The sequence below is a fragment of the Echinops telfairi genome, unplaced genomic scaffold (assembly GCF_000313985.2).
Source record: "Echinops telfairi isolate 266 unplaced genomic scaffold, ASM31398v2 ScPeMD7_7410;HRSCAF=8448, whole genome shotgun sequence".
Taxonomy (NCBI): Eukaryota; Metazoa; Chordata; class Mammalia; order Afrosoricida; family Tenrecidae; genus Echinops; species Echinops telfairi.
Genome location: NW_022111310.1, coordinates 2,833,874 through 2,846,633, shown reverse-complemented (window position 1 = coordinate 2,846,633; position 12,760 = coordinate 2,833,874). Strand labels below are relative to the sequence as shown.

At 55.6% G+C, this 12,760-nt stretch overlaps 1 protein-coding gene across 1 annotated transcript in view; it reads left to right on the top strand.

Annotated features, from left to right (window-relative positions):
* Window positions 1-8,501, top strand: part of GABBR2 (gamma-aminobutyric acid type B receptor subunit 2) — a 265,401-nt gene extending 256,900 nt beyond the window's left edge. Inside the window, exons 14-17 of the mRNA XM_004711077.2 lie at window positions 823-1,047; window positions 3,333-3,515; window positions 4,896-5,025; window positions 8,380-8,501. Coding sequence (XP_004711134.2) covers window positions 823-1,047; window positions 3,333-3,515; window positions 4,896-5,025; window positions 8,380-8,501 — 660 coding nt within the window. The remainder of the gene's footprint in view (window positions 1-822; window positions 1,048-3,332; window positions 3,516-4,895; window positions 5,026-8,379) is intronic.
* The last annotated feature ends 4,259 nt before the right edge of the window (window positions 8,502-12,760 follow it).

Here is a 12,760-nt window from a genome sequence, read left to right as displayed (position 1 = left end):
TAGATAGATAGATAGAAGATAGATAGATAGGTAGATGATAGATAGATAGATAGATAGATAGATAGATAGATAGATAGATAGATAGATAGATTGATGATAGGTAGATGACAGATAGATAGATAGATAGATAGATAGATAGGGGTGTGGGCTTATCTTTGGAGGGCCAACACTCAATGCCTCGCCTCCTTGGGCCGTGTTATCAGGAGAAACCAGTGTCCAGAGAAGGACCTCATGCTTGGTGGAGCAGTGAGTCAGCACACACACACACACACACACCCTTCTAATGAGATGGATCGGCACCGTGACTACAGCAAGGGGCTCCCAGGTAGCACGGTGGGGAGGGTGGCGGAGAACCAGGTGGTGTTTCCTGCTGTCATGCGCAGGGGCTCTGGGAGTGGGGCTCAATTCAGGGGCACCTACCAACAACAGTCAACTCATGACAGATGACTTGCCTTCTTAGAAAGTTCTTCCCTGACCTGATCTGAAAGTGGCTCCCTCTACATTGTGCCTCTGAGCTTTCCCTCTGGCCATAGCCCGCACCCTGTTCAGCCTCAGACAAGCCCCTCTCTCCTCGCCGGGCCAGTGAGGGCAGGTGGTCTCAGTCATGTCTACAGTGCCATCCCCTCCACTGTGGCCTCCTGCGGGTGTAGGGGAGAACCAGGGGTGGGGGAGAAGGGGAATCCAATGGGGGTAGCACCCCTCCCCACTCCACCCCCTGAAGACAGGTGGTGACATTGTGGAGCAGCCCCTCGGAGCAGGGAGCCTGTGTGTGTGCGTGGCCGCTCGGTAACGACCGTCTCCCCTCTCTGTTCGCTGTTTCAGTTGTTCGGTTGTTTCTTAGCTTGGGAGACGCGCAATGTCAGCATCCCCGCCCTCAACGACAGCAAGTACATCGGGATGAGCGTCTACAACGTGGGCATCATGTGCATCATCGGGGCCGCCGTCTCCTTCCTCACCCGGGACCAGCCCAACGTGCAGTTCTGCATCGTGGCCCTGGTCATCATCTTCTGCAGCACCATCACCCTGTGCCTGGTGTTTGTGCCCAAGGTACCCACCCGAGCCCCGGAGCAGGCCGCACGCGGAGTGTCCTCCAACGTCTCCACGCTCTTCTCTGCGCCTCATCCTGATGGCTGGTCGTGTTATGGGAAGTCTGGCAGATGCAGGAAAATAGGAACCAGGATTTATTTTTTCTCCCAGTAAACGTTGAGGGGCTTACAGCGTTCCATCCCACCCCCCAAAATTAATCACAGTTACTAGTTGCTCCTGTACCTTCCTCCGGTCATGTTTTTCCACTTCTCGTTTCTTACCGGCTAGCAGGTGGTGGACGTTAAGATCACACTACGACGATGGGCAAACATCATTTTGGGCTCTGCCCCTTGGTTCTCTCCCCCACACTCACAGCCGCCACTGAAGTGGCGCCATCATTTCCTGGGACCGCGGTCCCTCCCAAGTGAGCCTTACAGCTGTTTCCAAGGTTGTAGAACTTTTATTTTCCCTTGTACATAACACATCAACTGTAGGAGTCCTGGTGGATAGAGGTTACTTGTTGGGCTGCTAACTGCAAGGTCGGCAGTTCAAAACCACCAGACACCCACCCACCCCCCCCCCATGGGAGAAAGGCGGGCTTTCTTTTCCCATAAAGAGTTGCAGACACTGAAACCCACTGGGGCGGTTCTACCTCGCCCGGTGGGGTCGCCGCGAGTCGGCGTCCACTCGAAGCCATGGAGTTGGGTTTCTTTGTTCCTCATGTTCAACTAGTCTCTCGGCCTAGCGCCCCAGCAATAGTATTAGTGAGTTGAGAATGACCCTTTTTTAACTGCCACTTTCATTGTTTGCACATCGCAAGGGCCACCTGAGAGAATTTTCAGACTTCTTCCTACAAGGCAGGGGCAGGGGAGGCAGAGGCCCCGGTCTCTTGGCTGGCTGATCTGTGTGGAGAGAAGCCCCACCTGGGCGGAGCCCAGAAAGGAAGGAAAACCTGATACAAACCAAGTGAAGGTGGCCTTACTGCACCGACATCAGCATCCTAGGACCACAGGTCCTTCCGTCGGGGAGGCTGGGTGAAGGGCTCTCTGTGTACCATCTCTCCTGGTTTCCTGCACATCTACAAGTAATCCAAAATCAAGTTGGAAAAGGAGACATCATAATGAAGGAAGGAGCAGGGAACTGGAAGAGTCCGGAAGGTGTGAGGCCGCGTGGGCCAGGGTCTGCCTAGGAGACAGGGGCCAGGAAGGGTCATCGACCCCTCGCAGGCTGGCCATGTGCTTCCCTCCTCCTGGCCCCCGATTGGTCCCTCAGCCCACTTAGAGCCACCTGCCTTCCCTTCTCCTTGCCCTCCTGCCCAGGCTCCAGAGAGACACTTCCCTACGTCCCCTCCGAGCACCTCTCCAGCCAGCCCAGAGGCCCGAGGGCCAGTGCCCAGCCCCAAGCACATCCCTCCCCCATGCTGGCATCTCAGGGGCTTCCATTGCACCCCATCCTCCAGGATCACACGCCCTGGCATCGGTGGGAGTTTCCTCCAGTGTCGCAGAGAGCCCAGTGCACCAGCCAACCTCCCTCTTCCACACGTGTCCTCAGGCCCACCCCTCTTCCCCCTGCGGTTCCCCTTCCCTACCTGCAGTCTCCCCATCCTTCCAACCCTCCTTACGCCCCACTCAGGCTCACAGCACGGCTTGGGCACCCCACACTGGGCCCCTCCTGCCCGCTGAAGATCAGAGTCCTCCCTTCATCCCACCCCCTCCCCAAGCCTGGGTGTCCTTGTGGGCGGGGCCACAGCTCACTCAATCCCTCTCTCCCATGCTAAGCCCAGAGCCCGTCTTGAGCCCAGACATGTTTCTTAAATAAATAGGTAAGATCTGGGTCAAGTGACCCTTTTCTTAGTTAGGAAGCCTGTGTGTGTGTGACGAGGAGCCCAGGTGGTATAGCGGCTACACATTGGGCTGCTCATCTCCCGGTGAGCAGTTCAAAACCACGAGCCACTCCACAGGAGAAAGATGAGGCTTTCTACTCCCGTTAAGAGTTAGGCCTTGGGAACCCACAGGGGCGGCTCTCCTCTGCCTCCGGGGGGAGGGGTGCTGGGAGTCGAACTGACTCCCCGGTGGTGAGTTTGGCTTTGCTGTCGGTGTCTGTGGCAGAACTAGTTCCCCACCCTGTGCGCAATACCCATCAGGGGTTCTGGCCAGCAGAGGCCTTCCCTGGTCTGCACCCATGGTCTTCACACCCCTCAGGGGCCCTGCGTGGTGTCTGCAGGCTGGCTGAGATGCGGATGGCCCAGGGTCTGTTGGTGGGAGGAGGGGTGCGGACTTCTGTCAACTCCAGCTCTGTCCCTCCAGCTCATCACGCTGAGAACAAACCCAGACGCGGCAACTCAGAACAGGCGGTTCCAGTTCACGCAGAACCAGAAGAAAGAGGACTCAAAGACGTCCACGTCGGTCACCAGCGTGAACCAAGCCAGCACCTCCCGCCTGGAGGGCCTGCAGTCAGAAAACCACCGGCTGCGGATGAAGATCACAGAGGTACCCCACAGACCCTCTCCCAGCGGCCCCCCAGGACTCTGCCCACGTCCCCCCTGGGACTTCTGCTGCTGCAGGACCAGGGTCACCCCATCAAGAGACAGTCTGGGAGAACCCGAAGAGAGTTCACTGTGCGCTCCCCGATCAGGAGTCCTCGGGAAACAGGCCTGCTTGGACGTTTCAGAACTCCCAGAAGACAGCGGTTTCCTAAACTAACTCTCTCTCTCTCTCAACTTCTCTCTCTAACACAGACTGCCTCTATCTATCTATCTATCTATCTATCTATCTATCTATCTATCTATCTATCTGTCTATCTATCTATCTTCTCTCTCTCTCTCACACACAGACTGCCTCTATCTATCTATCTATCTATCTTCTCTCTCTCTCTCTCTCTCACACACAGACTGCCTCTATCTATCTATCTATCTTCTCTCTCTCTCTCTCTCTCACACACAGACTGCCTCTATCTATCTATCTATCTATCTTCTCTATCTCTCACAGACTGCCTCTATCTATCTATCTATCTATCTATCTATCTATCTATCTATCTATCTATCTATCTATCTTCTCTCTCTCTCTCTCTCTCACAGACTGCCTCTATCTATCTATCTATCTTTTCTCTTTCTCTCAACTTCTCTCTTTCCCTGCACACACGCTTCCATTTTCCCAGCACAGCCAGTCACCACCACATCTGCATAATGCAAACCAAGAGAAAAGGCATGAATAGAAAAGTCTGCAGGAGGGGATTTTGCTGCAGGAACCCTCGCCTGTTCCCTGAAGGAGCCCTGGTGATGTCGTGGTTACACACTGGGCCTGCTAACCACGAGGTTATCAGTTCAAAACCACCAGCCACTGGAGAAAGAGGAGGCTTTCTAATCCCGTAAAGAGTTACAATGTCTCAGAAACTCACAGGGCGGTTCTACCCTGTCCCTCAGGGTCACTTTGGGTCGGTCGACAGAATGGCAGTGAGTTTGGTTTGGGTTTTATTCCCCGGAGGCTCTTCACAGGTTCTTGAATATCGCAGAGAAATAAATCGTCACCAGCCTCCTTTGTGCCTGACCCATCTGGGCTCTCTGTCCGGGAGAGGGAGCCAGGTGGCCTTCCCCGTCTCCACTTCTTGGGCTCAGGGAGCATGACTGGACCCAGGGTGTGCTGGTCATGTGTTTAAAGGATTCTGGCATGATGGGCGAGGCCAGGAAGGAACAAAGGGGGTTGAATCCTGACCAAGTCACTGTAACAGAGGCCCCCAAGTAAGGGGCTGGAGGAAAACCCACGTTTGCTCTCTCCCACGGCGGTCCTGAGGGCGGGCTCCGGCAGACAGTGCAACTCTTGGGCTGCCTCGTGGCTCTGGACCCTGATTCACTGGTGGCCTCTGTCTTCCAGCTGGATAAAGACCTAGAAGAGGTCACCATGCAGCTGCAGGACACGCCGGAAAAGACAACGTACATTAAACAGAACCACTACCAGGAGCTCAATGACATCCTCACGCTGGGGAACTTTACGGAGAGCACAGGTGAGAGGCGGGGGGGGAGTTGTGCTGGGTAGGGTGCAAAGACCTGCCAGCCGCTTTCTGCCTTACAGATGAAGAAACCGAGGCTCTGGGTGGGGGGGAGCTGGTGTGAGGTCACACAAGCAGAGCTGGAAATTCTGGAACTCCCATCTTTGACACCACCCTGTCAGGGCCCGGGCTTCGGCCTCCCTGCCCCTGGGGCTCTGTTTCCCCCACGTGCACTGTGTGCACAGCGTTCGGGGTGGGGGTGGGGGGCACATTGCCCATTCTTCTTGTGAGCCCCATGTCTTCCTAAGGATACTGATGGCGCCATGAAGGGGCCCTGGCAGCATAATGGCTCCTCGTTGGGCTGCTAACTGCAAGGTCAGAGGTCCAAACCACCGGCCACTCCAAGGAAGAAAGATGAGGCTCTCTGTAGAGTTGCCATCTCAGAAACCCACAAGGGCAGTTCCACTCTGTCCCGCAGGGTCGCTGTGAGTTGAAAACTGTGCGATGGCAGGGCGCTTGGTTGGTTTGGTTTGGTGGTAGGGACTGTTGGTCAGGTAAGCATTAGACTACTGACTGCAAGGTCACTGGTTCAAACCCATCAGCTACTCCTTGGGAGAAAGATGAGGCTGTGTGCTCCTGTAGAGCTGTACCGCCTCAGAAACCCTGTGCAGGATCACCAGGGGTCAGAATTGACTCAGCGGCACTGGGTGGGTCATAACGTGCCTGCTTTCCCTTCATTTCGGAGTTCAGACGTGCTTCATCCGTGTGCATGACAAGAATGGTCCCCGTCTCACGAGCCCCCTGGGCGAGGAGATGGAAATGCACAGCCATGTTCGCCCAGCATTTAGCATCTGTGTCCAGATACCCAGTGTTGATAAGAAGGCACAGCATGAGACCGTTCCCCACACACGTGGGAGCCGGTCTCTCATGGCTTTTGATTCCACTGGGACTCAGAGCAACCCGAAAGCACGGAGGAGAACTGCCCCCGTGCTGCTGTCTCTGAGACGGAAACTCTACAGGGGTAGGAAGCCTCATCTCTCACTCACGGAGCAGCTGTTGGTTTCCAACCGCTGCCCTTGAAGTTGGCAGCCCAGTGCATCACCCACCATGCCACCAGAGCTCCTGGAAGTCAGTCTAGCCCTCTCCAAATGTCAACTTAAACCTCTTGATTTGCCAATCCACTACCAGAAACCTGCCCCACCTGGTGGTCAGCTGACCTGGTGGTCAGGCATTGTTTGCAGGGGGAAGGAACTGAAATTCCTCAGTGCTCACCGTTGGGCGGGGGCTTCATTCTGACACGGTCCAGCAGAGCACTGCATACAGCTACAGTAGTGCGGGGCATCTCTTTGCAAGATCTCCAGGTGAACAGCCATTGTGAGGCACAGAAATGTGTGTGTGTGTGTGTGTGTTGTACATGAAGTGCCCTTGTGGCACAGCTAACCGGAAGGTCACTGGGTGGTTTGAACCTACCAGCCACTCTACAGGACCAAGATGCTCCCATAATGCTATAGAGCGTTGGGCACCCAAAGGATCAATTTTGCTAAAGGAGCCCTGGCGGCATAGTGGTTACGAGTTGGGCTGCTAACTGCAAGGTCAGCAGTTCAAAACCACCTGCCGCTCCTTGGTCGAAAGCCTTGTCATTGTACTCCCATCAAGAGTTACAGTCTAGAAAACCCACCAGGACAGTTCTACCCTGTCCCATAGGGTCACTATGAGTCGGCATTAATTCCATTGGAGTAAGTATCGGGTTGCTAAGGAGCCCTGGTGGCATACTGGGTGATATGTTGGGCTGCTAACGGCTGGGTCAGCAGTTCAAAACCACCAGCCTGCTCCATAGGAGAAGAATGAAGCTTTCTTCTCCCACAAAGAGTTACAATCTCCGAAACCCACAAGGGCAGTTCTACCCTGTCCTCTAGGGTCGAGTTATGAGTTGGAATCAAGTGGGTGACGGTGAGTTTAGAGTTTTACAGGCTTGCCCTCCATTGGTCTGCTGCCCTCCGTTGGGGTCTGGTTTGGGGAAAAGGCTTGTGTGTCTGTGCCTTCATTGCTATTGAGTGCGTACACAGCAAAGCACACACAGGGCCAGCCATCCCTACATGCACAACTCAGTGCCCTTGCTTGTGTGCCTCCTTCAAGTTAGGCAACTCTCCCCACCCTCATTTTCAAACTTGCTCCTTCCAAATCAGCATGAGCTCATTGCCCCTCAAGCTTCCTCTCTTGGAGCTGTTGTCCATTGATCCCTTAATGAGGGGACTTCCTACTTCACCAAACAATGGAATTAAAAGATCGGGGAACCAGTCCACCAACTTGCTAACGCCCCAACTACGTCATTCTTTCAAAGAGCACAGCCTCCGGGCAGCAGTGGATGCACTCAGCTGTTCCCAGTACTCATCTGGGTGAATGGTCCCTTCTGGCTGGATAGGGACCCTTGTGCATCACATCTCATATACACCTACATTGCTTGCATTTTGTCACTGGCCTCTAACCACACTCACTGCCGCTGAGTCGATGCTGACTCATAGCAACCCCGTAGGATAGGGTAGAACTTCCCCTGTGGGTTTCTGAGACAGCAACTCTTCACAGAAGTAGACAGCGTTATCTTTCTCCCTCCGAGCTGGCTGGTGGTTTCAAACTGCTGGCCTTCCGGTTAGCAGCCCAACTCATAACCACTACTCCACCAGAGTTCTGAAAAGAAGCTTTAGTGCCAGATCAGCTCATGCCTGGATTGCTAGACTTGCCTCCCTCCACCCCACCCCACCCCAGCCTTTCGCCCCCAGTAAGAGGAGTCGCTGCTTATCGCCTGGCCCCGAGATTCCTGAAGGGACCACGGTCGGGAGCAGGACAGGGTCGGCGGGCTCCTTTCTGTTCTCTCACAGTGCGCGGCAGCATGAAAAGTGCAAACTGATGTTTAACGTTCACTCCAGAGCAGGTGATCAGCCGCACAGTGGACAGTCGGCACCCACACATGTCCTTGTAGCCGGTCCATGGCCATCCCCTCTACTGTTACCATGGCTGATCCCACTTCCTCCAGGGGGTTCTCGTGTCCGTAGCTCCTTCTTCCTTAGCCTTCAGAACTTCACCACTCAGTAAACAAATGCTGCTCTTCTGATCTTAAAAGGTTGATTATTCTAGTTCATTTCCAGACCTGAAGAGTGACCAGGGAGTATAGTCACGGGGTTCCCCACTGTCTTTGTCTGATCTCTTTTGTGACTTTGAGTTTTGCCCCCCATTGCACTCCCCCTCTCTCCAGGACCCTTTCAGAGCCATTGATAGCAGTGGCCGGACACCATCTAGTGCTTCTGGTCTCAGGGTTGACTTTTCACAGTTGACTGAATAGAATGCATTCTAACATTGTCGTTCTCCGTTCAGATGGTGGGAAGGCCATTTTGAAAAATCATCTGGATCAAAACCCGCAGCTACAGTGGAACACAACAGAGCCCTCTCGGACAGGCAAAGACCCCATCGAGGATATAAACTCCCCGGAACAGTAAGTACCTTCGTGTCCGCAGCCATCACCTCCCCGGCAGTTACGATCAGTCCCAGGTCCCCCACGCAGTTTGTTACTTGAACTTCACCACAATCTCACGATAGAGGTCAAATTACACTGCTTACTTTACAGAAGAGGAGCCCTGGGGACATAGTGAGTTACACATTGGGCTGGTAATGGTTAGGTCAGCAGTTCGAAACCACCAGCTGCTCTGCAGGAGAGAGCTGGGGCCCTCTGCTCCCATGAAGATTTCCAGTCTCAGATCCCTGTGTAGAGAGCCGGGATCAAGTCCAAGGCAGTGGGTTTGTTTTGGTGGATGGTGCAATGATCAAAGCACCCGGCTGCTAATTGCCAAGTTGTCACTTGAGCCCAGCAGCCGCTCCGTGAGAGAGAGAGATGGCTGTCTGCTACCATAAAGATGGCATCTTCAGACATGCTGTGGTGCCACCCTGCCCGTCACCGAGGGTTGCTCTCTGGCAGAAGGCACTCAGTGGTGACAGAATGCAGTCCCTTCCTTCCGAGAACGCAGCTTGGCCACAGCCCTTTGCTGGCGCTCCGGCGGGGCAGGGGAGCAGGCATTCCAGCACGTCCCCGCCCGCAGTCCGTCCAACAGTCAGGGTGCCATCCTGGCCCGGCCATTGTCAAGACTCTGATGAGTAGAGTGGGCATGGCAGCAACGAGGGAGTCAGAATGGCTCCACTTAGCTGGCTGCTCCGTGTGTGTGCGCGCGCGCAAAATGTTTACAACAAAGCACTTGCCAATTGAACACATTTCGCACGTGCACTTCAGTGACTGACCGTATTCCTCACATTATGTGAGCACCACGTTCTCTTCTCCAACATTTTCCACCCCTACTCAGTGATTCCCGCCCACCCCTGGAACCATCCAGAAACTCCGATCTCGATGCAGTTGCTACTGCACATCCATGGAGGGAACGCCGGTTGCGTCCTGCTTCTGTGTTGGGCTGCTGACCGCAAGGTCAGCGGTTGAAACCCCCCGCCACCCCAAGGTGTGGGATAGACCAGGCTCTCTACTCCTGCGTTTCCATCGTGGAAACCCATAGGGGCAGTCTGCCCTGTCCTACAGGGCCGACGTTGACCTGACGGCAGCGAGCTTGGGTCTGGATCTGGGAAAGGAGTGGGACGACTGTTACCCTCTCTGTCCTCCTGTGACTGTCGGTCTGTCCTCTGTCACTCCGCATCATGTTTTCAGGTCGGCGATACAGCCGAATGCGTAGGGACTGGGTGAGTCCCCTTGTGGCCGAGTCCCCTGACCCAGACAGACCACTTTCAGTTCATCTGAGTGTCTGTGGACGAACACGCCGTTGTGGGCTGTGCTGTTTCTTTGCCAGCCCAGCCCTGGCCCAGCTGGCCCCTGGTTTCCTTCTGGCCTCTTCTCTGCAGGCTGGGGGTGTGGGGAGGGGGCTCACTTTCTGAAGACGTCCGCACACTGAGGGTGACACTGACTCTGAATCTTGGAGGAAAAGCAATTCGGGGGGTCAGGAAGTCGAGAACATCCCCTGCGGGGGACCAGCAAGTGCGAAGGCTCACCTAAGTGCCTCCCAGCAGAGCTTCAGGGGAAGTCGGGCCACAGGGCCAGCGCTCAGGTGACAGAAACACCAGCTGGAGAGCTGTCCGCTCAAACTCACCCAGAGGCACTCTGGAAGGCAGGACTGGCCGAGTGTCTCCTAAAGTTGGAGTGTTAAAAGCCCAAGTTCTACTCTGCATGTTTTGGGTCATGGGGGAGACGGGGCGGGGACACTTAGAGGAAAAAAGAGACACCAGCAGACACTGAAAGTCTGTTAAAGACAGACCTTAGCATGTACATATGTAAATATATTTATATCTGAGGATGTGGAAATAGATCTATGTGCCTATATGTATAGGTTTAGTATTAAGGTAGCAGATGGACGTTGAGCCTCCACTCAAGTACTCCCTCAATGCAAGAATACTTTGTTCTATTAAACTGGTCTGAAGCCAGGTCAAGAAGTGGCAACACCTTTCCGGGTGTAGCTGAAGACCAAGTTGATTCGTAGGGTGGAAAGGGAATGAGAAGTGCCATTGTCTGTAGCAAAGACTTTGTTCTGGTCACACTGTTATGTCAGTCATACTGAAAACAAAACTCGGTGCCCTCAGGTTGAGTGTAATCCCTGGTGACCCCAGAGGACAGAGTAGAACTGCCCCCTGGGGTTCCCAGGGCTGTGAATCTTCACAGAAGCAGCCTATGGGTTCGAACTGCTGACTTTGAACTTAACAGCTCCATCTGCATCCACTACACACCAGGGCTCCTTAAGGATTGTAACGTCTGCCTCCAAAGCCTGGCCTTGAGTCCAAGGAGACTCTATTGTTCTTGTTCACTGTGGTCCGCCTGGCGACTCCTAAGGGCCTGGCTGGCACCCGGAGACCCCTCATTAGGTACCGGCAGGCGGCTAAGCGGTTAGATGATTGTTCTGCTGTGCGCCGCCAGACAGCCTCCATTAACCCTCCCCACTCTCTCTCTCCTCCCTGTCTCTCCCCGCACAGCATCCAGCGCCGGCTGTCCCTGCAGCTCCCCATCCTCCACCACGCCTACCTCCCGTCCATCGGAGGCGTGGATGCCAGCTGTGTCAGCCCCTGCGTCAGCCCCACGGCCAGCCCCCGCCACAGACACGTGCCGCCCTCCTTCCGAGTCATGGTCTCGGGCCTGTAAGGGCAGGGGGCCAGGGGCCGGGGCCTCCCCCATGACAGAACCATACCAGGCAGAGGTGCCCGCTGCAGGAGCCCTGCCGGCTCTGGCCACGGAGAGCCGGCACATGGCTGGCCTCGTGGGGCTTCCGGAGGGCACTCGGGTGGACAGTTGGGGGGCCTTGGCACCTGACCTCGAGCCATATTGGTGAAGTTTTTATTCTTCCACAAAGAAGAAGGATGGAGTCTTCTTTAATGTCTGCACATGAGGCAGAGTGGGGATGTGGGAAACTGGCAGAAACAGAACCTTCTAGACAAGGAGGGAGGCGCTGGGACTCCGGCTAGAAGTCTCACAGCAGAGGGGCCCATGCAGCCTGGGGGGAGGCGAGGGGCTTCTGGATAAACCCCCTTTGTGCTCTGCACACACGTCCCTGGCTACAGACCCCAGCAACCAGCCCAGCCACACCTGGGATGGGAGTCTGCAGGACCTGCGGACAGGCACGGCAGGGCAGGAGAGAGGGCCAGTGGGCGGGCAGTCAGAGGCCTGGGCCTCCATGGGAGGGGATGTTGGTTATTCTCTGATCAACGCCCCCCCATCAACACAGCAACACCCATTCTGCACCGTGGGGCTCAGGGCACCTGACTGCAGACCCATGCTGCAGTGTTCCCCACAGTCCGCCCAGCACGCACAGGCTGGCCATGCCCATGTGTTCATAGCAGGTGTTCCCGTCATAAAGGGAGGGAGGGGCGCACCTGAGCGAGTCACCCACTGTCTGCTCCCACAAACTCGGTAAAACAAAGTTATGCACTTTAACCTCTCGTCAGGGCCCAAGGACTGGCTGGCTTTTGTTCACCTCACCAACTTCCTTTCTCACCAAAGTGACCCAGGGGGGCATTCTGCTAAGACATCCCTGCGGTCCTAGGGGAAGAGAGCTGCTGGCCGGGGGCTTCCTGTGGCTTCTGGGAGGTGACCTTCCATCCACACGGGCCAGTGAGCTCTCCCCTTGGGGGCTCCGGGGCTGGCCAGTCGGCACCCGGGTGCCCATTTAGAAGTTGGAACTTCCTTTGTGACTCAGTCCCTAGGGGTTGAGCAGGCCTGGGCGCTGGCCCTCCTTGGTGCCACTGCTGACTGCCAGTGTGATCTGGGGCTGGCCACTCGTGTGTCTCTGAGCCTCAGCTTCCCTCTAGGGAACGGGGTTGAAATAACACCTGTCCAGCCTACCTCGCAGGGCGACTCTGAGGACCAGACCTGATCTGGTTCAGAACAAGCTTTCTACCAAACTGTGAGTGGGCCCTGGGCTGTGAGGGACTTCGTGGGCTTGTGACCCTCAGCCCCTCACCCAGCTGAGTGGCCTGGAGAAAGACGCCCCCAGCACAGCCCTCTACCCAGACCACCCTCCCACCGGAGCTCGGCTCCCACTGGCTTCCCTGATGGGCCTAGGCAGGCTCACTCTGGGCTAGAGGAAGGCCAGGGGGGAAGGCGTCCAGGACGTCTGCACACCGAGCCAGCGGCTCACCCCAACAAACCCAACGGCAGCTTCACCAGGCAGGCAATAATCTCTTCCCAGAACCACCGCTGTCAGGAACACACTTGCTCTCA